Source organism: Eubalaena glacialis, chromosome 13 (genome assembly GCF_028564815.1).
Source record: "Eubalaena glacialis isolate mEubGla1 chromosome 13, mEubGla1.1.hap2.+ XY, whole genome shotgun sequence".
In the NCBI taxonomy this organism is placed as follows: Eukaryota; Metazoa; Chordata; class Mammalia; order Artiodactyla; family Balaenidae; genus Eubalaena; species Eubalaena glacialis.
This window is the reverse complement of record NC_083728.1, coordinates 57,708,324-57,735,843: the sequence shown is the minus strand read 5'-3', so window position 1 is coordinate 57,735,843 and position 27,520 is coordinate 57,708,324. Positions and strand designations below refer to the sequence as shown.

Below are 27,520 nucleotides of genomic sequence, written 5' to 3'. Positions count from 1 at the left end.
GCACCTGCAAGCAGAACCACGGCGCCGAACGGCAGGATGCAGCGCGGCCAAGAGCCCCCCGCGACGCCGGTGGCCAAGAGCAGCGAGCGTAGGGCCCCGTGGGGCTCAGGGGCCTCGGCGGGCGCCGGGGGCGGGCGCTCGGCCGCGCTCATGCTGCCGAAGTGGGGCCTGCGCTCCGGGTGGGTGTGGGCGACCCCTGCAGCCCCGCTTGCCCGCCACGTCGGAGCAGATTGGCCGGCGATGCAGTGACGCCACAGGGACAGGAGTTCTTCGCTGCAGCCTCCCGGCGTGGTGTGGAATAGAGGTGGGCGGGCGCTAACTCGTCGGGGGTCTCCCTTTTCCGCTCTGGGTGCCTTGTGTTGGGACCTACCCAGATCTCTCCCCTCATGTTATCTGCTGGCACCTCCCTGTCCATGAAGGCCCAGGTGCCCACAGAGGTCCGCAGGACATCACCAGTGCCCAGGATTGGCCCTGGAGAGGTGGGTCATTGAGTCAACAACCTCTGGGCGCCCATCTGCGCTTAGCTAGAGATGCAGATGGACGGCATCCCTGCCAATAGATAAGGTGCACAATAAACTAAGAACCAGTGGGTGAAATAATTGTGGTGAAGACCACCTGCTATGGAAACGGATTCTGGGGTGGCCAATAACAGGGGGGTGGTGGGATTTGCCCTGGACATTAAGGGTTCCTCCAGATCCCAGCACCTGGACATAAGCTCTGGAGGCAGCAGTGGAGTGGCCAGAAGGAGGTGGCTGTACCCCAGCCTCCCTCTCTCTCTTTCTCCCCCTTCCCTGGGTTTCCTACTCTGGAGTTCCACTCCCTGGAGGCCCCCCCCAGTGCAGTGAGGGCCCTGATTTTTCATTTTCTACTTTGGTCTGTCATCTGGTCCCCAGCAGCCCCAAGGACCTGGGACTCCATGTCCAAGGTTTCTGGCCTGTTGGACTGTGGGGCCCTTTACAAGTAGGGCCTCCTGCAGGGTGGGGCTACCCTGAGGCGGCTTCAACTTCACCCAATTCATCCCCCATACCTGCACACTTCATCAGGCTTGCAGAAGACCTGGCCTTCTCCAGGAGTCATCTGCTTCCTGGGCCTGGGCTTCTCAGGGCAGAAGCAGGTGTTATTCGGTCTCACACATCACTGTCCACACAGAGGGCTACTGCCCCAGCTCTGAGGGTTGTGCCTGGTCCACACAGGTGCTCACTAAAGGCTCATAAAAGGGACACCGCTGCCTCGAAGCCCTCACCAGGGTCCAGAGCTGTGAAGCATCTAACACCATCTTATTCATCTTCAGCCCAGTGGTAATAACCACTACCCCAGTATGACAGTGGGGACAACACTGGGAACTGAGGCTCAGAGTCTTCAAGAATCTTGCTGGAAGTCCCAGAGCAGCAAACAAGTCATGATGTAAACCCAAGATGTGTCACTTGTAAACCCAGAGGTTGTGACCTTGACCTCTACACTTTCTTGCCTTCCAAGAAACAGTGGCTCCTTCAGCAGGGGAGGTAGGAGCCTTGGAGGTGACAGTGGAGCAGGGGAGGGGTGGACCCAGTCTGGGGGGCCCACATCAGCCACAGCAATGGCACAGGAGCAGGTGGTGGGCATGGGTGCCAGGAAAGATGGCTGTGGGCAGACAGTGGCCATCCACTGCGATACTGGCTTGTGGCTTGTCTTTTGATAAGCCCGGTACAAATCTAGGCACTTGTGGGGAGAGGTTTCAGGTGTGCTAGGGCCAGTGCATGAGGCAAGTCCCCAGGGCAGCCCACCTTGAGTGGCTTTGCCCCCTCCCTTCAGTACACAAGGGATATGCCTATTCTTGGTAAGTATACTTGATATATTCTTGGTAAGTAATAAACACAAAGAAGAAAACAAACATGCACCAAGTCCCACCTTGGTATGATTTAAATATGTAAACTTTCTAAAGTAGTTTTAATGTCACAAGTAGCTTTTAAGTGTACAGCAAGAGAAAACAGAGGTAGCTAAGGAAAGCCCCCACCAGTCTCAGGTCTCCTGAGCCTGTGGAAAGCCAAGCCAAGCTGAGCCCTGACCAGCAGGTTTAGCAGCCATTAGAAGGGCCCTAAGTTCCTCAGGAAGAGCCAGGGGGCAGTCCCCACCCCTTGGAAACCTGGTTTCCTAAGGGGGTACAGGCATCTCTGGGCCCCTGGCTCACTGTACCAGTGAAAATCCCCTCAATGCCCATTCATTTGATTCCTCCTAGGGAAGGGGGGCTCTCACTGACAGGCTAGGGGCAGAGCCAGCCTGCCTTTGCTGCAGGGTTCTGGGGGACTGGGGGTGGGCCTGGCCATGGGAAGGGCTCAGTCAGCAGGCTTATCTTCTCGTAGGATGGTGAGGAAGCGCTGGCCTCCCTCACAGAGCAGGCTGTGGACAGCCCGGCACAGCGCTAGCCAGGGTGGCCCCAGCGGCTCCTGCTTGCTCACCAGGGGGAGGAGTTCGGCCATCAGGACCTGGGGGGTGGTGCAGGACCAAGGTCTCAAGGGGGCCCTGTCCCAGCTGGCCCAGGGCCCCCAGAGGCGGGCTCAAACCAGGGCAGGCTTTGAGGCACCACGCCCCAGCCCATCCCTCCTCCAGAAGCTCCAGCACCCTCACACGGGCACAGGCCCAGCAGCTCCCACCCTTCCCTGGTGGGTCTTGGCGGGAGGAGCACAGATAGGCTCTTGAGGCCAAGCCCTCATGAGGCCTAGAGTCCTCCCCAGGGCCCACGGCTCCCCGACACTCAGTCACCCACTCCCTACTCTAGAAGTACCTTTTCCAGGTGGATCTGCTGGTGCAGCATGGCCACCCGCAGCCTGAGGGCCGCCAGGGTCTGCAGCTCCTGGGTACTAGAGTAGAGAAGCAACTGGGGGCTCCAGATAGGGTCTGCTCCTCCTCCACAGGGCAAGGAGGCCCTGGGGAACCTCCCCTCAGGCCACGGCCCCAGCTGCTGTTCCACCACTGCTGCGAGGACAGGAGATATGGCCTCACAGGGCAGCAGCCAGGCACCTCCTCCCCAGGCCCCTTTAAGGGGGTGCAAAGTCTCCCCTTGCCTCCTGTATGAAGCCCTAATGTCCATGAACAACTAACTCTTCCAATACCAGGCATCTGCCAGTACCTCTCTGATTGTCACAAGGCACTTTTTCAATAACTAGATAAATAAGTAAGCTACTCAGAGTGGTGGGGTCTGTGTGTCGGGAGAGAGATTGGAGCAGGGGTGCTGTGCTGGCCAGCTCCACAGCACAACTGCAGAGAACTCAGAATGCAGTGGGGAGACACAGGGAAGGGCCGGCCTGCCTGCCTGCCTCCACTCCCAGGCTGCTGTTAAAGTCCCAACACCACCCCGTGGCTAGAGGACTTTGATCCCGACCAGACTTCAGCACGGGCGGGGCAGGCCTCACCTGTGCACAGCTCCCGCAGCCTGTGGAGACACTGCCCCACGATGGCCTGCAGCTCCTCCAAGGTGAGCAGGCAGCGGTACTCCTGCATCCAGTCCTTGGGGTCTACATGAGAGCCAGGGGGAGCAGGCCAGGTCCACACCGGTCCTGAAGCCCTCCCCACCCTGACCAGAGACGTGACTAAGGGCCCACTAACCTGCCGTGAGCTCTTCCCCCATTCGAAGTCTTAGCAGCAAGCAGGCCTTCTGCAGGTGCCGCACCTCCGCCTCCACCTCCACCTCGGTGGCACTGAGCCTGGAGCCAGGCCAGCCTGACTGCATGCGGGTCAGGGAAAGTCCCCTGTGGTCAGGCCCCTCCGCTTTCCCCAAGGGCTGGGTCCTGGAGTAGCTCTGGCCCTTCCTGGAGTTGCTCCTCCTCAGACTCACCAGGTTTAGAGCCAGATCCTCTGCCCCCCCACCCCTCACTCCCCCAAGCCCCGCAAGGATACAGTTGTCTGCATTTTCTGGAGGAACTGCGTTTTGGCGGTGGTAGCAGCATCCACAGAATCACTGGTCTGTGTAGAGCTGAGCTGGGCCCACAGGCTGGGATGCACACATGCGCAGCCCACAAACCAGAAAGCAACGTGGTTACTCCAGCCAGCGGGGCTGGGCCACGAGAAGTAGACAAGGGCCAGGGTAGCGGCCCCAGCCTGGGGTGTCTGGCTCTGCTGAATGTCAGGAGGGGCCTTTGGGGGTCCTGGGGAACCGAGGGGGACACTGTCCGTGAAAAGGGGACAGAGCTGACCCACTCTGGGAAATGCTAGGAGAGAATTCAAGGAAAAAGGGGAGAGGAGCCAGCAGTGACTGGTGACCAAAATGTCTGGTAAGAGCTTTGGATGCTGGCTCTGTACCAAGCACAGCACTAACACCCGAAAAGGCACCACCTCGTTTAACCCCTACAACATCTCTAGAAGCTGGTACTATTATTGTCATCTCCACAAGAAAGACAAATGGGGACTTGGAGACACTAAGTGCCTTGGAGCCTCAGAGGCCGCTGGCTGAGTCTAAGGTGACTACAGCCGTCCTAGGGAGGCTGACTCTCCTAATGTGGAGAGTGTCGCCACCCAGCAAAGAAAGCCGAGGGACCCGTGGGAAAAGTCTTACCAGTGGGAAGCCTCAGCCTCCCTGCTCTCCACACTCCCCCGGTCTCCCCTCCCCCTTCACCCAGCCACAAGACTCAGCCTCACCGGGAATTCCAGAAAGACGCTTTCCTGAAGGCCTCGGGCAGCTGCAGCAGGATCCTGTCAGGGAAGCCGGTGCTCAGGGCAGCTCTGTCTCACTCTGGGGGCTGCAGGCCCCACTCCCTACTCAGAGCCCAGTGAGGGATGAAGCTCACCCACCCCTCAGACAGGGCTTCCAGGGTGACCACAGGAGCCAGCCCAGTCCAGGTCCCACCTGGCAGAGAGAAGAGAAAGCAGAGCCCAGGCCTTCGAGAGCTCATGTGGAGCCCTGGGGCTGGGTGGATAAATGGATAGGGCACAGGACAGGCCCCAGTGCATCAAACGTGGCACCTTCACAGCCAGCTGTTCCACTCTGCCGGCTTCTGGGCTTGGGCCTCATGGGGTGGCATCCTGGGGCTCCCCTGGCCCACATCCAGCTCAATGCCCTGCCCTCCCTGTCACCCCAAACCCAGACTCCTGCTGCTGCCCAGGATCTGATCAGATAGAGACAGTAGTTCCTCTAGTGAGGGTCTGGGAAACCTACCCCTTATCCTTGAGTGTAAAAGCTTCTGGGGCCTGAGAAGCAGCCGACAGGACTATTTGTTCGTTCCTGAGGCCTGATTCAGGCTTGGTGGCTCCAGCCCCTTGCCCCATACAGGCTTGATCCCCCACTGACAGAAGCATGCGCTCAGGAAGGTCCTTGGCAGGCACCCTGGTTTGGCGGATGCCCCTGGGGGGTTTTGTCTCTGATGCACGGCTGCCAGCCCTGCGTGAGGTGCTGGGTGGGGCAGAGGCTCTGGTGGCAGGGGAAGTGGCAATGGACCCAGACTTCAGGCTGGGGGCCTTGTCTCCTTCTCCAGCCTTTGATATGCCTTTTCGCACCCGTACAGCCTTCTCCAGTGCCTGGGTCAGAAGCTCCAGCTCCTTGAGGTCTTGTGGGCTGGGTGTGCATGCTGCAAAAACCAAGAGTCACGTAGAGGTCCCTCACCACTGCATGTCAGAAGACAGACCAGGGGCGGCACCTGGAGAAGGTGGGTGGCTGAGGTTTACCTGCAGATGGGGCCTCTTCATTAGTTTCTGGCCCTGGAGTTGGCTCCGGAGCCAGGGTCTCGGCTGGTTCCCTGCGAAGACACAAGGCAGCCGTGGCACGGCCAGGAGGCACGGCCCGGGCCCAATAGGCCCCCAGGGCCGCCTGGCCTAGGGGCAGACCCGCAGCCTCGGAGCCTGCAGGAAAAGCGGGGAGCACTGACAACCCGCAACTCGGAAGTGAGCGCTGGGCCAGGCCTCCCGGCCCGGGGTCTCTAAGCGGGGTTCTGACGGCCCGACGGAGGCCTAGCCGGGTGGTCCCGGGGTCCGCGTACCAGGCACGCAGCAGCCGCCGGGAGACTCGCAGGCTCCGCTCCAGCTGCCGCTGTCGCTCGGCGCAGGAGTCCAGGGCGTCACGCAGCTCGGCCACTAGCCTGGAAAGGACGCACCAGAGGCTCAGCACCCTGGCCAGCCTCGGGCCGCGCAGCCTCGGGCCGCGCAGCCTCCCGCCCCCTCCAGCGGCGCGGGACCCACCGGCGCGAGCTGCCGGCAAGCAACATCAAGGCGGTAGCCGTTCTTCGCGATCTGCCGCCGCCGCAAAATCCCGCCCCTTCCGGCCTAGAAGATCGCCCCTTCCGGCCGGACTGCCCAATCCCGAGCCCAGAGTTCAGGGCCCGCCCTACCCGATGAAGATCCCGCCTCAAGGCCGCCCCCTTCCCGCGGGGTCCAAGCAGTGAGTCCGGTTCTGAGCTCGGGCCGGGAGCAGCGGAGGGGAAGCGGGTGAGGACCTCGGGTGACGCTCAGTCTTCTGGGTTGGATAACCAGGTAGATGGTGGCACCTGTGATCGCTTAACGGTTGGCTTCGTCTTTGTATTGAAGGCGCTCTAAAGCAGGGCCCTGCTGCCTTGCTGACCCCGGGCCACCTAGCACAGGGCAAGGCACATGGAGGGGCCCAGTAGGTATTTACTGCAGTCGCTAGAAGTGAGGATGACATGTGTGTTGGGAGCAGGGACAAGGGAGGAGGGAGTGTCCACTTTTGGATATGTTGGTGAGGTGATGACATCCAGGGGAGGCATCAGTGGGCACCTGGGCAGGGGCGGATGAAGCGCAGGAGCCAAGGATGTGGCACATGGAGCAATGGGCCTGGGCAAGCTGGTCCAAGGTGGGGCAGGTGTGCATGGATGGGGACAGGTGAGGGGAAGCTGGAGCCCAGAGAGGTGGAGGGACAGCAGAGCCTGGTGTCACAGAAACCAGAGGAGGCTATCCCAGGAGGGAATGTCTGCGGGATGGGGGAACGGGGCCTTCAGAGAATCAGGAGACACCTGGCGAGGAGGGATTGTGGGGACAGATGCTGGCTGGGAGGAGTGGTGCGGGCAGCAGGGTCCACTGTAATTGGAGATAACAGGAAAAACAGATGAATGCCAACCCCTCAGGGGCCAAGAAATCTCAGGGGAGAGCAGGACGGGTGACAAACCTGGGAGGGGTTGTTTCAAGTTGGCGAGGTGTCCATTTCACAGTTGCTGATAGGAAGGTGCTGCAGCAGAGGACAGAGACACAAAGGAGGGGAGTTGAGGGTGCCAGGCAGAGAAGGGGAAGGGGGTCAGGACCCAGGCAGCCCTGGGACTGCCCTTAGGGTGGGCCCCTCCATCGGTAGTGGCCTGTTTTCTTGCCTAGTGCGGGGAGGCTGACAGCATTCTGACTAAAATGAGATTCTCTGTGAGGTAGGAGGGGAGGGGAGAGGGCTTCAGTCAGTGCTTAGAAGATTCAGGGAGACCCCACCCCACCGGGAGACCCCACCCCACCCCACCCCACAGTCAGGTGGTACTAGGTCCCCACTGGAGTGGGAGAAGGCAGTTCAGTCATGCACATCACGCGGCTGCTACTACCCTCATCACATTTAATCCTCACAACACCCCTGTGAGGTAGGTATTATTGCCCCCTCTTACAGGTGGGGCTGAGGCTCACACATGCCTAGGGGCACACAGTCAACAGGGAGGTCTGCAATCCCTATGCTGGGATTCCCTTACTCAACCATGCCTGACCCAGGGTGGTCAGAATTCTACTACAGTAGCAAAAAGAGCTCCTACAGGGAGATCAACACTCAGAAAAGCCTCACGGAGTCAGCATCTCCCTGTCCCTGTCGTTTTGGTTCAAGAGCATTTGGGGGACACTCCTGGCTAAGTGGTTCTTTCTGACATTTTCGAGAGGAAGCAAAAGCTATCAGCAGGGTGAGTGTGTCAGCAGGGGAGAGAGGTCAGGGTCAGTCTTCGTCAGATCCCAAGTTCCTGTGGTCATTGTTCTCAGGAACTCAAAGTAGATCCACCCTCACCCAACAAACAGGTCCTCTGCATCTTGCTCTTCTGTATCTTGGTCACCTCAGATGTTACAAATGACATTTAATTTTTTTTCTGGCTAACCTCTCTGGGAAAATTGGTTTTGCATACAGTGTCAGGATAGCACTGAGGGGTTTGAATCGAATTTTCTTTTTTTAGTTGAGCCTAAATAATGTTGAGAATTTTAAAAAAATTAATACCTTCTATTTTTAATGTTTTTAAAAAAATTTATTTATTTTATTTATTATTTATTTTTGGCTGTGTTGGGTCTTCGTTGCTGTGCGCGGGCTTTTCTCTAGTTGCGGCGAGCGGGGGCTACTCTTCCTTGAGGTGCGCGGGCTTCTCGATGTGGTGGCTTCTCTTGCTGTGGAGCACGGGCTCTAGGCGCGCAGGCTTCAGTAGTTGTGACTCGCGGGCTCTAGAGCGCAGGCTCAGTAGTTAAGGCGCACGGGCTTAGTTGCTCTGCAGCATGTGGGATCTTCCCGGACCAGGGCTCGAACCCGTGTCCCCTGCATTGGCAGGCGGATTCTTAGCCACTGCGCCACCAGGGAAGCCCTAATACCTTCTATTTTTAATTTTTCTTTTGTTTTTTATCTTAGAGGGATGGAGGATGGAAATAAAGACAGGGAAAGAAATGGCCCAGACATTCCGATGTTCATACAGACATCATCTGTTGGGGACACAGACAAACCATCGCAGGAGAAGGGGCAGATTTCTAAAATGAGCTGAGAATATGGGAGGCAGAGAGCCTGTGACCAAGACATCAAGGCCCTGGCCTGCAAAAATGTCAGGGCCCACTTGCCCGGTGTTCACACGCAGTCCGAAACGATCCGCGGGGCAGAGTTCCCTCATGATAGGACCCACCACCCAGTGAGGAAAGGAACGGCTGCCTGGGGCAGGGCAGGCCAATGTGGGCGCAGGGATGGTGTGCTCAGAGCTGTTGGCTCCCCCTGGAACCCCAAACCAGATAAATGTGGGAGGGGGTGAGCTGTGCCAGGATACCTGGGTCACACATGTTCTCAACTGTGAAAGCTCTCAGCTCCCGGGGTGCCTGGGGCTCCGTGGGGCTGGGAAGTTCAGGACGTGGGCTTAAGCTTCCCAGAGAAAGCAGGACAAACATGGGAGGGGACAGAGAAATAGGCTTCACACAGTATGGCATGATTGCTTTGAGGCTAAACTTTCCAGAGAGAAGGAACTGAGTTTTTGTTGTGATTTAGACATTCTGATGGCTCGCAATGGGCTCCCCTGGAGAAAGAAACTTACTGCCCCAAGTTCTCCTTTCTATTCCCCGTGTGACTGCCACCAGGGGTCTACAGGGATCCATCTCCAGCGCCCCCCCTCCCCCTCGCTAGTGCAACAGCAGCCCTCCCTCAGCAAACATGCACTTCAGCAAACATTCACTGCAGCAAACGCACTGACACACTCACAGCTTCAAAAAGCCCAAGTTCATGTCCTCCTCCTCCTCATTGTGGGCGGACAGGTTTTTCCTCTTCACCTGTTGCTGGGGAGCACAGCTCTCCGGGGGGCTTGGGGGACGACACTGTACACACGACTTCCTCGCGTGATGGTGGCAAGGCTGTGTGTTCAAGTCGCTGCCCGGGGACAGTACTGAGGTAGATCGGGCAAGGCCCCCCAAGCCGTCTGCGGAGTTTGTGGGACTCGTGCTGCTGACAGAGGAGTACCCTGAGGTCGTGATGTCCTTGCCTGGCCCCCTCCTGCTGCACAGAGGGCGCTCGAGCCCTGGGGTCCAAGGTGTCTGGCTGCCCGGTGCCGACGCCTGTGTGTCCTGACGCCCCTCCTCCTCCGGGCAGGCCTCCTCATCGCTTGATTCCTGGCAGCAGTGCTGTTCCGGGTTCAGGTAGACCACAGTGACATCGAGGACACCGCTGGGAGCCGTCACTATGGGAGATGGAGGAGAGGTCAGACCATAGCCTGAGCATTGGGGTGACCCCGTGCCCAGTCAGGACCCAGGGGAGCCCAGGGTCCAGCTCTCGGCCACACATCCTGAACCTCGCTGGACAGTCCCCTTTCCTTTACGTAAGAAATTGGGGGTGAAGTGTCTCCTTTCAAACTTGGGGTAATACCCAATGTGACTTAGGGGACAGTAGGAAGTGACAACAAACTGGCCATCTAATAATTTAGTTAATCCCGAGTGGACACAAAAATAGCAGTTGGAAAATCAACAGAAGCTATCGAACTGTGCTTCCTGTGCAGATGGCTGACGAGACATGGGGACAGAGCCTCCTGCAGCCTGCCCTGGACAGGTGCCTGAGGGACAGAGCCCAGCAGAGGGCACATCTCACACAACCTTCTAGAAAGGTCTATTCCTCTGTCCCTGACCTGGTGAGGTCCTTCCACCAGCCCAGGTCCAGCTGGAGCTGGGCGCAGGTTGGGCCCACATCCTATCCTCCCTGTGGGCTGGTATTCCAGGGGCTCTGCTCTCTCATGTCTACCTGTGTCCGGACACACTCTCCTGCAACTCAGGCTGGGGGCCCTCCTGCCCGCTGTCCCCTCTGGGGCAGCACCAGGTGGTCTCCGGCCCTGGCACTCACCATCACCCTCCTTCTCGCCCTCGCTCTCTTGGTCGCCCTCGTAGCCGGAGCAGTAGTCCAGGCTCCAGTCCAGGAAGCTGCCCAGCAGTGTCTCCTCCTGGCTGGACAGCTCTGCGGTCGGCGTGGTGACGAAGCTGCCCCTGTCCTCCTGGAGGCTGTTCTCCCGTTTCCTGTGCGGTGGGAGAGCCGGGAGCCGGGTCATAGGCAGCAGTGTTGGGAGGCCCAGTCTGGTTCTTGGCACCTGCCTGACCCTGCCCCCATGTGCTGTGAGCAGGGACAACACAGCCACCCAGGAACTGCCCTCAGAAGCTCAGGGCAGATTCGCAGAAGCAGGGCCAGCAGCACGGCGAGGTTCCTGCTCATCTGGACTTTGTAGGATGGATAGTTCTTTAGGTGGGTGAGGTGGAGGGGGAGGTTATTCCAGGCAGTATAGCTGGGACATTGAGATGGAAGAGACGGGGGTAAAAGGGATGCACACAATGAGGGCACAGCTGGAGCGCTGGGAGTGACACAATGTGGTGGAGCAGAGCAGTCCCGTATGGCTCACACTGGGTGTGGGGCAGGGCCAGAGCCTGAGCGGGCTCAACCTGTGCTCAAGACCACCTTCCCTCACAGGGAGCCAGGCTGGAGCCAGAGAGCCACACTGGGGAAAGGAGACGGTACTGTAGGCAGTGGAGACTACCAACCGCAGCTTCAGTTTTCTGGGGATCTGCTCTCTCCCTGCTGCTCCTCAGGAGCCCCGATGGCTGCACAGGTCACGAGGGAACCCAGGCCTGGCCCGCAGGGCTCACTCACCGCTTGGTTCTCCTTCCAGAGGGAGAGCTGAGGAAGGTGTGAATGTCCCCTGTGCTGAGGAAAGACGCGGGTTCTGGGCTCTCTTGTTTCACCCCTAGAGCTGCACACAACTGGCCGTAGCTCAGCACCTGAGGGGAAGCCGGGGTCAGAGGGAGGGCCGAGGCCCCAAGGGGCAGGCGGGGACCCCCGCTCCCTAGCACCCACCAGCACCTCTTCCTGGCTGATCTCTTCGTATCGCTTGTCCTCAAATCGCTGCTTCACGGCGGTGAGAGAGACCTGCCTGTAGTCCTTGGGGGCATCGTCGTGGAAGCTGCCGACAGAGGGACACGTGAGGGGTAGCGGGGGGCAGGCAGTGCTGGCACCTCCACCCCAAAGGCTCCCATCTTTAGCCTCCACTCGCTGAAGTGAGAGAGGACAAGACATTTTCAAAACCAGCCCAGCAATGGGACTGAAGCCCAGCACTGCTGTGCACAGTCTGGTGGTTCCTCGAGTCACCTATGACCCCCAGGTGCATCCCCAGGAGAAAGGGGAACAGAGATCCACACAGAAACCTGGACACATATATTCACAGCAGCACTATTCGCAACAGCTGGAAGATAGAAAAACCCCAAATGTCCATCAGTGCACGACTGAATAAACAAGATGTGGTCCCTCCATCCAGTGGGCTATTTGTACAGTGGAAACATTATGTAGGTGAGAGGCTGGTCACAAAAGGCCCCATGTTGTACGATTCCACGTTGGTGAAACATCCAGAACAGAAAGAGCCAGGAAATAGATGAGTGTTTGCTGGGGGCTGGTGGGGAGGGGAAACATGAAGGTAATAGGTAGCGAGGGCGGGGTTTCTTTTGAGGGTTTGATGTTCTCGAATCGATTGTGGTTTGTGGTGACGGCTGCACAATTCTGAATATACCAAGAGCCTGTTGAATTGTACACTTTAAAAAAAAGTTTCGTTCGTAAATAAATGTTTCCAGTTTATCTGGATTGGGAAAAAAAAAAACTCGGTGGTGGGCAGGGGATGGGTGTAGGAAGGCAGCCAAGCAGCAGCTTTTGGCAGCCTGGTCAGGCACCGACTCTCTGCACTGGTCTGAGCAACCTTGGGGTCAGACACGTGTTGACCTGCCACCGTCACCCATGCTCTCGTCCACCAGCGACGAGGTCTGGGCCCTGCAGGAGAAACGGGGTGCACACACTACCCCAGGAAATGCTGACAGGCTCCCCGTGTTAGCGGGGAGGGGGAGAAGTGGCAGATGGGCCAGAGGGGCTGGTCAGAGGAATCTCTAGACTCGTGCCCAAGTTCTGCTCTCATCCCCAAGGTGTAAGCAGAAGCGCCGTGCTCAGAGGCTGCCCTGTGGAAATCCAGGAGGCGGCTGGGGCAACGACCGTGGGCAGGTGAAGAAAGTGCATTGGCCCCGAGAGCTGCTGGGATGCAGGGACAGAGAAGCAGAAATGGGCTGGCCTGAGGGCTCTGATAGGATGACCGGGGCCTTGTCCACCAAGCACCAAATGAAATCTACAAGGAGGAATGGCCTGGCGTGGACCAGCTGGCAGGGGGGTCTGTGGCTTGGGTCAGAGGTTGGCTTTTAGATGTGTTCTGAATCCTGGAAGTGGTTAAGTCTCCCAGGGAGCGTCTGGGGACAGGCAGAAAGGCAGAATTACCCGTACCCTCGTGTCGGGGAAGGGGACACTGAGGCAGCGTGGCCTGGCGGAGAAAGGAGGAGGTCCCTGGGGGCTTTAGCAGATATGCATGCGGTGGGGAGTGCAGGTGGGACTGAGGAGTGGGAGGAGCGAGTCTGCCAGCCAAGCTGAGACAGGAGGCGAGGGAAAGGGCCAAGGTGTGTGCCCGGGGCTGCGGTCTGCCAACTCCAGAGCTGGAGGCCAACCTGTCCTAGACTGAAATTACCGCTGGTCAGGGAGACAGTCTCATTTTTTCTTATGTTCCACTGCCCATGGAATTAGGTTTGGGTTGGGGGGAGCTGCTGCCCACACATAAAATGTTAAAAACGTATGAAATAAGCAACACGGCCCTGGAATTTCTAAACGTCAATCCTGAGACACGCGGCTCACGCGGGGAAGGTCTGAGTGTCTTGACAGCCCTCACGTGAGAGCAGATTCCCCCTGGACTTGCGGTATTGAGGACACACCCTCTGTGTGGGGGGACGGTCGGGGGGCTGTGGGGGGAATTGCTTCCTTACACGCTTACCACTTTTGGTGAAGGCTTAAGACACAGGGGATGAGGTCTTCACAGGAGAACCCAGTGAGGTCCCAAAACCGAGTGGTCCAGGGCTGTGCTGGGGAGGAAAGCAGGAATAGTGGGGCCGTTCTGATGCCCACTCGTGCCCCACAGCTCTGATGGTTCTGGGATGGAGTTTCCTAGGGCTCAGGGTTGAAAAGGCCCCAGGTACAGAGCATGCGTGCTCATTGTCGACAGCGTGGGAAATATTAAGCTAGAACTGTCTCTAACCTCACCCCCAGACAATGGCTTTTAGTCCATTCTGGTGTTTCCTTCTCCAGGAGATGAACACACTTCTTTTTCTCCCTCCAACCCCCTTGAATTTGAGCACTGGCTCCTGACTCCAGGAATCCCCCGGACCACTGGCTCAGCCCATGTTCTGAGTGGCTGGTGGGGAGGACCAGCTCCTTACTCTGCCCGTGTGTCAGCCTCGCCAGGAGCAGGGCGGCTGCAGCCAGGTGGGCCGGGGCGTAGGCGGCCAGGCTGGTGTGCAGCAGGGAGAGCTCGCAGAGGAAGCTGCACAGGTGCTGGGTTCTTGGCGCCATGGGGACCAGCGTCAGCAGGACGTCCTTGTAATCGACCACAGTGGGGACCTAGAGGGAACGGGGAGGTGGACGTGGGGTCTCAGCACACAGAGGGCCCCTCCACCCACTCGGTGGGGAGGCTGGACCTTAGAAACACCACCCTCGGTGTGGTCAGCCCAGCATCTGGCCCGACCGCTGTGCACGCCAAACAGCTGTGGCCTCGCGCCCTCTGGGTCCAGGAGGGCTTCCCAGAGCAGGGAAGCTCAAAGCCATGCAGATACCCTCTGCCCTTCCCATGCCCTCACGTGACCTCAACTTTGATTCAAAAGGAAAAAGCGAGTGGCCACTTACTCGAATCTTTCCTTCCAAGGCAGAGATGATCTCTCCCATCATCCTCACCAGGTCCTCGTATTTGTACGTGTTGTCTGTGAGCCACACAGCCTCCCGAATCGTCAGGATCTCTTTGCTGATGAACCTGGAGTGTTAAGAAGGGGTCTGAGCACTGAGCCCACTCCCCTTAGTGGGGTGATCACTTTAGGCTTCAGTGATGGGGTTGGGGGGTCCAAAGAGTGGACCCGGCTGCCCCTAGCCGCTGAGGGGAACTGAAAAGGTCAGATGAGCCTATCATGGGGGCTGGAAGGGAAGGGGGATTAGTGTTACAGATCAGTGGCAGTGAGAGCTGCTGGACTGCTAGGCATGCAGGTGTTTCTGCAAAACGCACCCACGAATGACATGATCGGTCAATCCTCTTAACGACCTGAGGGATGAGGGTTCGCCCTGCCTTGTGTCAGCTTCTATGGAGCGAGTATAAACAGCTTTAACCCAGAAGGCAGATGAGCCAGCAGAACCAGAGATAGAGGTTGTTTGAAGGTCTGGACCCAGCACGGGGTCTGGCCTTGGGAACTGGACTGTCCTTAGGCAGGTGGTCACCCTGTTCTCTACTCTCCACCAGCTCCAACTATCAGGGAACACGCTAGTCCAGCGGCCTGCCAAGGACACCTCCCCACACAAGGGTGGACTGGGACCGGGCCCTTGGCTGCTCTGTCATGGGGACTCTGCAGCTCCCGCGTTTGCTGTTGGCTGGGCCAAGAGAGAGGACAGGAGTTGTAGGGACCGCAGGTGCTGGGGGATGTTATGTGAGTGGGGCGGGCGAAAGCCCTGTGCTCGGAGCAGCGGCAGGTGCTGCTTTGAGAGTGGATGTAGGGGCATCTCGGCTTCTAAAAATCTTTCAAAGCAATTATCATCTCATTGCCAGCAGCCTGTGGTCTGGTACCTCAGTCTCTCATTGCAAGGACGTAACTATGCCATTTAGATCCAGGGAGGCTGGGCACCCGTCTGTTCAGCCCTCTCTGGTGACAAGACCTGGAACGCCGGGTTCCGAGAGCACACGTGAGAGGTGCCGGACAGCGTGTGGCATTTGCTCACCGACCCTGAGCCCACGGACCCTGCTTCCACAGCCACCTAGAGACCCCACTTCCCAGTTCCCATCATGGCCACATGACTGCGCTCACTGCAAAGGTGGACCTGGTGGCCTCAGGGGTCATGGCAGGTAGCAGAGAGCAAGTCAGGACCTGGGCCTCCTTCATGACATCATGAAACAGATAAACCATCCCAGTGACACAAGCCTCTGGGTTACCGTGCGGAAGACAAATCAGTCTCTCCATAGTTGACACCACTGTGTGCAATGAGCCTGTTCCTCCCTCGCAAGCCTTACAGATAAGGATGTTGGTCTGGAAAGCACTGCCCAGGGGAGATAGCAGACCACGTAGGAGAAGTCTGCTTTAGGAAAACAAGAAAATGCAAAATGTATGGTGGGAACTGCCATCCACATTGTGTCCAAAGGCAAAACTGGGTGGAAAGGTGGATTCAGGTAAAACTTAAAATGGTCTGATTTGAAAAATCAGAGCTGCTGTAGGGGTAGGCTGCCTCTCTGAGGAGGACACATCCTGCCCACGTGGTTGGAGGGGGTCTGTGGGGAGTTGCGGGTGGGGGGCACATGAGACCGATGAAACGCAGGTCTCTGGACGCAGAGTTGAGAACCGGACTGGCAAGGGCAGCCGCCTGTGACCCTCCCTCATTGCTGTGTTGCCCTCAGGGGCCAGGGGAAGAGGGTTCCAGCCTGAGCCTGCCTGACAGAGGCCACATTCTGGGTCCTGAGGCCGCGTGTTGGGATGAGCGGCTGCCCACACACCAAGGGTCAGCCCTGCCACCCCCGTGTGGGTAGGACCACTCGGCGTGGGCACCCACTAAAATGAAAACACCTGTCATATGGAGGTGGGGTGCTGAAGGCTTGTTCCACTGAAAAGCCAGCCTGTGAACTGGGCAGCGCCAGCATGCTGTGTTCCGTCTGCGGGGCCAGCCTGGGGGGCTTCTCACCGGGTGCAGATGACCATGCAGGCGATGCCCAGCAGCTGGAGCCTGTACCGGGGCACCAGCCGCCTCCGCAGGTACCGGTCCACGCACTCCACGGTCAGGTGAAGGCACAGGCTTGAGAAGTCCTTCATGGTGGCGACCTCTACCAGCCAATCGATGAGAATGTACCTGTGGGAAGAGCACCATCCCTGAAAACCAGGCCAAGCCTTCAAGAGTGTCCCGTCTCCCATTCCTGCCCGGCCATCTGTCCCGAGGGGTGAGCGATCACTTTAGGCATCATTGGCTTACCCAGCACCTGTCCAAGGCTGAAACACCCTGTCCAAGGGGCTGGGAGGCCCCATGACTCCCGACTTTGTTCCTGGGAGGCAGGTGGGCTGCACATATGTGTACTCTGCCTCCCCCACCCCGGGGCCCCCAGGCACTGGATGAGCCTGGACCGTCATTTGTAAGGGAGCAAAGCAGGTCTGCTCTGTGGACCTGGGACAGGTCACAGGACAGGAGAAAAGTCAAAGTTTATCATCCTGCAAACCTGTCTTCTCTCTGAGGAACTCTCACCCGTGGGGTCATTTATCACAACCCTCCGCAGTGGAGCAAAGAGCCAGGAATGCAGCTAAAGCAGGATTCCCTGAGCCTATGTGCTGGAGTTCTCAGTCACCCAGCAACCGTGATGGAGGACTTGGGCCGGTAGAGCCAACAGACATAGGGTCCCTCCTCGACGGGGCTAAAAGCCGGGCCAGGGACACAGACGTCACAAGGGGATACTGCATGCAACATCAAGGATGCCCAAGCATGGTGAACGCCTTTTTGCACAAGGGAGAGGAGACGGGGAGAAGAGAAGCAAGAGAGAGAAGAAACGTGGTGGTGAGTGATTCTAGGCAGACAGGAGGGACTGCTCCAGGTGTCAGCCCGGACAGGAGCATCTTTCATAGGCAGAGGGAAGGAGGGAGTGCTGGGGCAGAGTTGGGGAGGGGAAGACGGAGGCGGGATGAAAGGGGAACGGGCTGAGGAGGAAGACATGCAAAGCCAGGTGTTTGAGGATTAGGGGCAGAAGAGGAAGCTTCCTACGCAGACACCTTTGACAAGCTCAGTGATCTGACTTATAAAAACAGACCAATGGAACTGTACATTTTAAAATGGTTAAACCTGAAACTAATGTTACATGTCAATTATAACTCAATAGAAAAAAGGAAGAAAAAGTCAGGTGTTGCTTAACATAGAGGAAAATGTAAAGATGCTCAACTCGGGGGTTGAAATGATATTATTTCAATAAAACTACTTTAGCTCTTGAAAAGAAAAGAAAGGTTAAGTTTATGTTAACCCCCACCCCCAGCACACAAAAGGAATAGCAACGGTCCCCCGGCTCCTGCCGCCAAAAGAAAGGCAGACTGGGAGGGCACGGCGTGGGGGAGGGGGCACCACCCCCAGCACAGACACAGGACTCAAAATCACAGCAGCTTGGTGACATTTAATGTGGGAGCCAAGGACACTGCACCCCCTGCTGTGAGTAAAGATGGAGCCTCTCCAGGGAAGAGAGCTTACCAGGTGCTGGGCTTTGTCTGCCGCAGTACAGCCAGAGCCTGCCCATTATAAATCTAAAATGTATTTGAAATCTCTGGTGTAAGCTTAAAAAATTATTCACATTTTCCATTTTACTCTCTAAACATGTTCTGTGATTGAGTGTAAAAGTGTGTTATCTCCAAACCTCGGAGGAAAATGGACCTGCAGGAAGAGGCAGTTCGTGGGGGTTCTGAGGCTGCAGGCACATGGCAGCTGCCCCCCGCATTCCCGCACGCTGATGCGCGTGATGATGGGTTGGAAAGAAAAGGTGGTTTTTTGGCATCATTTTTGAAAGATGTTTAGTATGGTTTAATATAGTCTGAGGCTTAAAAAGGAAAACTGGAGAGAGCAGACATTTATGTGGGAAATTTTTCTTTTCAAAGCCCTGGATAGCTTAGGCATTACTGGTTTTCGAAAACACACACACACACACACACACACACACACACACACACACACACACGTGGATCCAGGTAGGGTTGATGACGCAGGGGCCCTGTGACAGGAGGCTCAGCTGAAACAACAGACAGACCCTGTCACGCGGAGACAGCTGTCGCTCTGCCTCCTCATCGGAAGCTCTGGCTCGGACCCCTCACCTCATTGTGTCATTGAGTCCCTTCTGCACAGAGAAGACCCTCTGCTTACTGACAGCGTGGGAGGCCTGGAACAGCTGGCAGACTATCTCGTTGGAGGCTTTCGCTTCCAGTCCGAGCTGGTTTCCGTGTGCACAGGCTTTGGCTAGAGACAGCTGAGGACGAAAAGACTCGAGGGATGAGCAGGGGGTTTTGAGGTTCCTGCTTCTGAACGCGAGGAGGATTCTGCCTGTACATACACTGGCCCACTTACACCTTCTAAGCCTTCTGAAACCAGGAGGACCAAGATTTTAATCTTTCGGAAATAAATAATATATCACGATAGAACATTTTAAAAGGGACAAAAGGTGCATAATGGGATGTCAGTTGACTTCCTGCCCGGCACAGCTCCACGGCCAATTCCAGTCTTCTGCCAGCATTTTCTTTTAAATTAAGTTTGTTTCTGCTCACCACTCCCTAGTGAAAGCTGATGCTCTGGGGGAGGCCACGTAGCACAGTGGCCGAGAGCTGGCTGGGGGCTCGAATGACCCGGCTTTAAGACCTGGGTCTATGTGTGACCACAGGCGAACTGGGGGCTTCACTGCACCTCAGTTTCCCTTTTCACCAAATGGCACAACAGCAGCGGCTTCGGCAGATGCTGTGAGGATTGAATGAGATGCACGAGCACCTTGCTCAGGACCCGCCGGGGCCCACCAGGCCCTCGGTGGTTACTGTCGACCATCTCTACGTATTTCCTTCCAGAGTTTTCTGTGCACTTGTAGCAGTGTGCATGTGCATTTGTGATCACAGAACACACACGTTACCTTTTCTTTGCCTGCCTAACGATAACGTGGTTCTTTGTGATAGGAGACTTCTGTAAGCGTGTTTTCCTTGTTCTTCCTTTGAGGGGGTTTCTGTTGGTTTTGTCACTTTGAGGGTCACCTTTGTGCAGTCTTGTGCACCTTCTGCTCAAGCAGTCGACCCACAGGCGCTACCTGTGCCCAGGCGCTTTCTGAAATTCCTGCGCGCATTTTCACACACACTCATAGGAACACTATTTTATCACGTTTGCCAGCAAAAACTGCTATCGTTAAAAATGTATATTTTCAGGGCTTCCCTGGTGGCGCAGTGGTTAAGAATCCACCTGCCAATGCAGGGGAAATGGGTTCGATCCCTGGCCCGGGAAGATCCCACATGCCGTGGAGCAAATAAGCCTGTGTGCCACAACTACTGAGCCTGCACTCTAGAGCGTGTGCTCTGCAACAAGAGAAGCCACGACAATGAGAAGCCCGCGCACCGCAACAAAGAGTAGCCCCCGCTTGCCTCAACTAGAGAAAGCCCGTACCCAGCAACAAAGACCCAACACAGCCAAAAAAAACCCCCAAAAAACAATAAAAAAAAGCCGAAGTGTATTTTCAGAAGTTACTAGCTATCCACTCAAAAACACAAAGACTACGTGTATATGATTTGCTAGTGTGATCAGCCACGATCTCTTTAAACGTGTGCCTTTTTGACTAGCAGAGAGGTCAAACCTGCTCCGTATTTTGACTGCTTGTATTTATTTCCTCTTTTTTGGGTATACTGAGGCCCTATGAACTTCTACAGGGCCTTACTATTCTTATTGATTAGTCTGAGCTTGAACTAGAACCACATTGTTCGTTGTTGTATTTCTTGTAAACTTGTTAAGTGCCTTTTTGGACATAAACATTACAACGTCCTGTGATGTGTCAGGCGGGCCATCCCTCTTTGTGATTTCTTCCCTAGCTTTTAAGGGCAGATGACTCTCAGCCCCCAGCTTGGTGGGGTGACAAGAGCAAGCGTCTACCAGCTTGGCAAAGGGGGACTTTCTTTTATTTGTCTTGAAATAATGACCTCTTTACAGCTACACAGGGAGAGTGTCTGGAGAACGCCAATTACAGACCCCTGATGTCCTGGTTCCAACACTGGACAACCTGGTGAGCAGGTCAGATAATGAGAAGAGGACAGCATTCCACACGCCCATCTGCTCTAAGGAGCTCTAAGTTCTGTTGCCAAGATGCTTTCCCTACAGGCCAACTTTAGGGAGCTGTATAAATTTTGATGCAGATGTAGTCCACAGCACTTAGAAATTAAGTGGCTGGCTGTCTTAGATGCAACGGGCAGAGATGAGGAAAGTGCTTCTGGGCTTTCCTCCCCGCACACCCTAGAGCTGAAAACTCCCTTAGACTAAGTTCCAAACCCTGGGCCACTCTTACTGTGTCCTGGGTGGGAACCCGGCAGTGTTGCCCCCACGGTCCCCACGAGAGGAGATGTCAGGACAAAGGCCAGCTCCCAGCTCACCTGCGCTTCCCAGCAGCCTTTGGCAGCAAAGTCCCTGAGTTTCCGGAAGCTGTGGAGGCATCGTCCGGGATCTGACATCTGTCAATGGGAGAGTCACCATGCCCTTACATGGTCATGTCTCTGGAGAAACTCAGAACCAACCCATAGTCTTCTTAAATGTTCCCCCTGACACCTCCAGAGGGTCCCCAGCTGTGCTTTCTTCCCAGCCCTTTATCCCCCAAATGGTGGTGGTCGTTTCAGGGGCAGTGCTGAGAGCAGCCCCATGACCAGCAGCTCCTGGAGCCCCAGGAGGACCCTGGCTGCGGTGGCAGAACCTTGTCCAAGGGCTACTCTGGAGATTGTGCCTTTGGCCAACATAATCCGTTCTTTCCCCAGACCTAGGCCCACTCACATCCATCTTTCTGTCACTTTCCCAGAGGAGGTACGAGCTGGTCAAACACCCCTGGTTAGCAGACTCTTCAAACAGGTCCCGGGCCTGCTTCTGTTTCTCTTCATCCTAGAATAAGTACCTCTGAGTAACCAGATATACTGTTCTCATCTTTAATAAAATGAGTTAACTACATTAGAGTAAAAACAACTTCTCTGAAGATACACGATTTGACAACCAACTCGTGAAGGCAAGCCCACGAGTTCTGCCCTCAGGCCCTGCTTCCCCCTGCACGAGGTTTGTGCTGGACTTCGCTCCAGGCACTGCCTGGATGGTGATGGGGGAGGGTTTCCCAAGGTCTTCCAGCTCCTCGCTCATAGTAAGTGTCCCTCCCTGCTGCTGTCAGAGCACCTAGCACCAGGAGCCACCACCTCCCCCAAGACTGCTGCAGAGGGGGTTCCCGAATCACAAGGCTCACTAAGTAGAGAGGTCTGCGTGAGGAGTGGGAGGGAGCCGCCAGTAGCAGAGCCGTGAAACAAATAGACCCGGGGTCCTGTCCCGCTCAGACACTCTTCTTGGCTCCACACAGCCTCACAGACAGGGCTCATCTTCGCTTTGAACCCCGGAAGCCCCCTTCTGCTGCCTTTCACGCAGTTCCTGGTTCTTGGTGTTTGAAGCTGCTAGAAAGGCGAGCAGCACAAAAATGCAGACCCGCTGTGCCCTGCGTGCTCACCCGGGCCAGGACGCCAAACAACGCAGGGTCCCGTGGGATGGCGGAGGGGACTCACCTCAAAAAGACTCAGCACTCTCCCCAAGCAGTGCAGTATGGACACTCTGTGAGTCTAGAGAAAGGAGGTGGAGGAGGGGTGACTGTCAGCGGACAGAACTTCCCAGGGGCTGTCCCTCCGGGTGTGGGTCTTCCTGCTCCCTGCCCAGCCCCTCTGCACAGAGGACCGCTCCCTGATTCCAGGCCTCTGCCAACTGCTTCACAGAGCCTCAGTCCTGCCTTTCCAGCAGTCAACCCGTCTGCAGCCCAGCCCCTCACCCGATTCCCCTGACCCTGGCTCCGAGGCCTCCTCTCCTGCTAGTCATTAGCAGATGCTCCCATATCCGCACTGTTTTCTGTGCCTCCACTGCCCTCGGGTCCCTGACTTTACATGGTCCACAGCATCTCCCCTCAAGGTTTTCTCACCTCCCGGGACCCTACGGGGCTCAGCCCGCCTAGCACGGCCTGCCCTACTTGCACCCCTTGCCAGGACTCACTTTCTGCAGCTGGCACTCCATCCTGAGGCTCTCGTGAACCACGGCCTTGCAGCAGCTTCCAGACACCGACCAAGGTGGGCGGATGAAGAGCCAGATGAAGGGTGCGGCGCCCACATTCAGGCGCTCCGCGAGACTGAAGAAGCGAGAGGCCTTCAGCCCATTCACTTCCGCCCGGGCCTCATCAGGCACAGACACTGAAGAGACGGACAGAACACAGCCCAGGATGTCTCTGGAGGAGGGGTGTGGGAAGTTCCCCAGTCTTTTTGGAAAGTTTAAAGCCTTAAGCCGCTACAACGTGAAGTTGCTGGTGTTTTAGGACAGAAGAGCTGGGATGGGGGCTCCTCCCTTTTCTTCCCATGTTTTGTGAACCAAGTGCCCTGCGGCTCCTCCCAGCGGCCTGGATTCCGAAGATCTGGGAAGGTCCCCCCCCCGTGGAGGCATCAGATGCCCACCCTCCCTCCTGTGGGGAACTGCTGCCCAGCCCCCTGTTAACAGGTAGGGGGTTTCTTTGTGAGGTAATGAGATGATGGCTCCAAAATGAGTGGTGATGGCTGCACGACTCTGTGAAGATACCCAAACCACTGGACTGTACCCACTATACAGGTGAGCTGAGTGGTGTGTGAATTTCGTCTGGGCAAAGCCATCTGACAGGAGGGTGGGCGCAGGACTGCTCATCGTCTGCAGGTCCAACAGTCCTGTCAACCAGCTGTGACCGGGGTGACCTCTCAGCAAGACGCCAGGTCTTTTAGAAGCAGAAAAATGGCGACTATACCCAAGTCTTTATGCATCTTGGGAGCTGGGACAGGACGAACTGCAGGCTCGCTCCTTAGTGTGCTCAGCAGACAGGCAGCAATTGGGAGAGAGGGCTGCACCAGGTTCTTTCGAGGAGCACCTGCCCCTTAGGGGTGAAGGAATCTAGGTACCAGGCTGGCTTTGACCTGTTTGTACTTGCCTCCCACTTGGAGCCTTGGCTCCCTGTGTTACTGACACTTGGCATCAGGCACGCTTTGACCGCTGCCCCAGGTTCCTCAGATGAGCTGTGGCCAAGGAGAGAAGCCGGGGTCTACGCATGGGCTGTGGTGTTAACTAGGCAGCCAGGGAGGGCTGGCTTGCCTGAGTAGCCCCCATTCTGAGTCTCTGCTCAGAGTCACTCGTTGTCAACCGAAATTAATGGTTCATTAAAAAAAGAGGCAACTCCCCCAAACTACAAAATCAAACTTCATCCATGGGTCCCTGAGCAGGACACCTCTGGCACAAGCCCCCCAGGGGGGACGGTACACAGCCAGACACAGCAAGAACAGCGACTAAACTGCTGACACGGGCAAGGGCTCATGCTTGTTCTATTAGGTTTTTTGTTTTTGGCTACACCACGAAGCATGCGGGATCTTAGTTCTCCAGCCAGGGATCTAACCTGCGCCCCCTGCAGTGGAAGCACAGAGTCTTAACCACTGGACCACCAGGGAAGTCCCTCGTGCTTGTTCTAAAACGTCAGTACCAAGCGGGGTGAGGCCAGCCCCAGCGCCAGCCCCAGCACCAGCCCCACGAGGACTTACGGCCTTCATTGTAGAGGTAGGCTATGCCCAGCTTCACAGCAGCTTCAAAATTCCCTTTTTCGGCAGCCCTAGAACATTAAGAACATGAAACATCACATGATTTTATTCCATAAAGGTTATGTTCCACCACAGCACTTAAAACTACAGTACCTATTTTCTGAACAGAAAATTTTTTTGGCAATGCAGCTAAATATCAATTATCCATGACATGCTACAACATGGATGAGCCTTGAAAACACACTTAAGTGAAAGAAGACAGACACAAAAGGCCACATGTTGTATGATTCCACTCATATGAAATGTCCAGAATAGGCAAATCCATAGAGACAGAAAGCAGATTAGTGGCTGCATAGGGTTTGCGTTACTATAGGGAAAATAGCGAGTGACTGCTAATGGTTATGGGGCTTCATTGGGGGGTCATGAGAATGTCCTAAAGTTAGATAGTGTTGATGATTGCGCAACTCTGTGAGCATACTAAAAACCATTGAGTTGTACACTTTAAACGGGTAAATTGTGTGGTTGGTGGACTATGTCTCAGGCAGCCTGCCTGCGACCACTGGCACACTGCAGCTTGCAGCCCCTCCGGCCCTTCCTCTAGGTCCCAACCCCGGCCGGGGAGGTGGGATCAGCCAGTCAGTATAATGTAATAGGATTCAAATCGCATTGTTCTGACCAAAAGAAGAGGGCTGAGGAAAGTTTCCACATGCAGGTGACCTGCATCTGAGTCACACACAATGGGTCACAGCTCAAGTGGACCCTTCAGAAGCACCGCTGTGACTAATGAGAGTCAGGCCTGTGCTGGTGGTGTGGATGACCCATGACTGTGCTGGAAGTTGTGTGACTCGATGGGTGAGGTCGACAGCCTCAGTCACTCCCTGGGGGATAAGGTGTTGGCGGGAGCAACAAGCAAGAGGAAAATCATTCCCAGGTCAGGCCTTGAGACACAGACTGGCATAGCAGGGAGGCCCAAAGGTGGGAGAAAGCCACGCTCTTCTCAGGGTGCAGAGATACCTTTCAAAGAGCTTCAGGTTCTTTGGAGAAGGCCACAGCTCCTGGAAGCTGGCACATGCCCACACGCTGGCATGGTTATCCACCAGGTACTTCAGGTGGGAGTGCACCTGAAGAACAATGGAAGTGGGGGAGTGGTGGTTAATCAAGGGACCTCCCAGAAGCCCCACTTCTGGAGCTCTTGAAGACAGGTTGTAGACAGATGTAGGGTCTCCTGTTTCCCTCCCCACCCTAGTAGTAAAGGCCTAGCCTCTGTGTATCAAAGTAACTAACAATTGCTTTGAATAGAGAAAAGAGCCCAGAAACAACTTTCTCTGTGGCTCTAAAGACGGGGACAGTGGTCCCGGAAGGGGGAATAAGCACCTAGGCTGAGAAAGGGGATATAATGCTATAATACCTGCAAGGATCAGGGAAACCAACTCTAATGGGAACAGGTAGGTCAGAAATCTGTTTTGAGCTCCTCTACCTAGGGCCTTGCTAGTGGGAGCACAGCTGGAGCCTGCAGGTCAATGGGGGCTCTCAGAAAAGACTGAAACACATGACAGCAGCCTCAGGTAGGACTTCTGTCCCGGGTGATAGCAGGAAGTGTCCAGGCAGAGGGCCCTGAGCACAGGTGAGCATTTTAAGTGCTAAAGCTTCCACTGTCATTGGAAATTCAGCACCCATGGATATTATGAATGCAATGGAGGCAGGTTTGGGAGTCAGAGAAGTGGATTCTTATTGGTGTTCCCCCACTAATTTGCTGTATGCCCTTGGTTAAATCGCTCAAAGTGAGGCTTCAGTTCCGAAATTTGCAAAATAACTCCCAGAGTCCCTTTCAGTGCTGAATATTACGTGGGCTTTGTCCTCAGGAACATACTATTTTTCTTCTTAATACTATCTTATTTCTTGAGGGATGCAAATTTCACTGTCATAAAAGGGTATTTTCTCTGTCAAAATAAACATTACAATGAGCAGACTCAAACCTTGCTGTCCTACGTTTTAGCTTTCCTGCAATTAGAACAACCTCAGGCATCTATTACCAATATCACCGTTGTCTCCTGTACCTTTATTTGTAGCCAAAGTTTTTGTTCTGACATTTAAGACACGAAGCCTTCGTGGTACAATATAACCAATGATGCCAGGCCTGACACTATTTTCATCTGACAACTTACAGCTCGGACAGCGAGGATGTCTCCAACAGAAAGCCATTTCAGGATATGAAAGAGCACATCTTCAGGGAGACTCAAGATTGTTAGGTTTCGGGGTCTCCTTCTTATTCTCCGCTTTGTAGGATAACAGAAACACTTGGCACACCTACAGTGGATCACTTAAGAAAAAAAATCAGAATGGTCTAAGTGATGTGTTGGAAACGAGTTGTGCTGATATGAAAAGTTACATCTGAACATGATTTAACAGTTACTGACCTCTGCCCCAGCCATATTTACAGTCCTAAACAAAGATTAAATAAAGGAGTAGTAGTGGTACAGAAGACATCATCATTCATTCAAATATTCAATAAACATTGATGGTGAGTAGTAATCATGTAACCTGGCTATTGGGAAACCTTCTGATCCAGAGCCCAGATGACAACCAGGAAGGGGGAAAAAGCAGCCAACGCTGATGATGGTTAGCCCTGCATTTCACTCTCAGGGAGGCGCCTTGACCCTTACTGATCTCTTTGCTTCTATCTGCACACATGACTAAAATGCATAATGTTAATAAGGATCTGTGGACTTGAACAGTCTGGTTTTCGAGTCCAAACTAAGAGGGTCCACCCTGCAGAGAAGCCAAAGGTGGACTTGGAGGCCAGGCCTGTCCCAGCTCTGCGGATGTCAGAGCTGCCCAGCCAGTCTCAGTGTCCTCTCTCCCCACAGGAGGTCCTTCCAACTTCAACTTCAGCAACTCTTTGCTGACTCTAAGCAGACGACATAGAAGCTTGAGGCAGGAGAAGCCCGTCACCTACAATTCACCTGGTTTCCCACCCGTTCCTTCCTCCAGTCCCCACAGGAGGTGGCTGCTCTCCCACCCGCACGACTCCCTCCTCAGGGCTTCTTCCTGCCCCCCTCCCCTCGCTCTTCACCTGGGTCTTCCCATCATCAATTAACATGCTGCGAAAGCCAAGCGTACACGCAGGGCGACCGATCCCCGCGTTCTACCGCATTTTTCTCATCCCCTTGCTCTAGGACAGCCACGATAATAACCACGGAAACCTGAGCGGCGCTCACGGCCCTCGACAGGTGGCAAACCCCGCGCGCCGCTTTCACGCGGAGCAGGGCGCTCCCGGGCATTTAAACCGCGCGCCGGGCGGTCGCCGCCGAGAAGACACGCACCCCGGGCCGAAGGGCTCGAGCCAGCCCTGCTCAGTCTCGAGGCCGCCCCGCCGCGCCCCGCGCCCAGCGCTCACCGCCTCCGCTCCCCATAACCGTGGCTACCGTCGCTGCCGTCGCCGCTATCGCTGCCAGTGCCGCCTGCCGGCCCAGAG

The 27,520-nt window shown here is 55.8% G+C and overlaps 2 protein-coding genes across 4 annotated transcripts; both read right to left on the bottom strand.

Annotated features, from left to right (window-relative positions):
• Window positions 1–1,721: 1,721 nt before the first annotated feature.
• Window positions 1,722–6,212, bottom strand: TEDC2 (tubulin epsilon and delta complex 2). Of its 3 annotated transcripts, none has more exons than XM_061208494.1 (10): window positions 6,145–6,212; window positions 5,946–6,044; window positions 5,635–5,705; window positions 5,129–5,537; window positions 4,612–4,665; window positions 3,874–3,967; window positions 3,583–3,700; window positions 3,390–3,491; window positions 2,762–2,952; window positions 1,722–2,462 (listed from the first exon to the last, which is right to left on the bottom strand). In XM_061208494.1, the coding sequence occupies exons 1-10, from the start codon at window positions 6,168–6,170 to the stop codon at window positions 2,313–2,315; spliced, it is 1,314 nt and encodes a 437-aa protein (XP_061064477.1). In that variant the 5' UTR covers window positions 6,171–6,212; the 3' UTR covers window positions 1,722–2,312. The 3 variants fall into 3 exon arrangements, with proteins under 3 accessions (XP_061064477.1, XP_061064478.1, XP_061064479.1); XM_061208495.1 differs by having other exon boundaries at window positions 2,762–2,949; XM_061208496.1 differs by having other exon boundaries at window positions 2,377–2,462; window positions 2,762–2,837.
• A 3,154-nt stretch (window positions 6,213–9,366) lies between these two features.
• Window positions 9,367–27,458, bottom strand: CCNF (cyclin F). Its single transcript, XM_061208957.1, has 17 exons — window positions 27,443–27,458; window positions 26,211–26,365; window positions 25,060–25,166; window positions 24,049–24,116; window positions 22,496–22,689; window positions 22,021–22,074; window positions 21,257–21,361; window positions 20,866–20,943; window positions 18,571–18,722; window positions 16,421–16,585; window positions 14,396–14,519; window positions 13,933–14,113; window positions 13,491–13,578; window positions 11,501–11,600; window positions 11,291–11,418; window positions 10,496–10,665; window positions 9,367–9,842 (listed from the first exon to the last, which is right to left on the bottom strand). Exons 1-17 carry the CDS (start codon window positions 27,456–27,458, stop codon window positions 9,367–9,369), a joined length of 2,361 nt encoding a protein of 786 aa, XP_061064940.1.
• Between the last annotated feature and the right edge of the window lie 62 nt (window positions 27,459–27,520).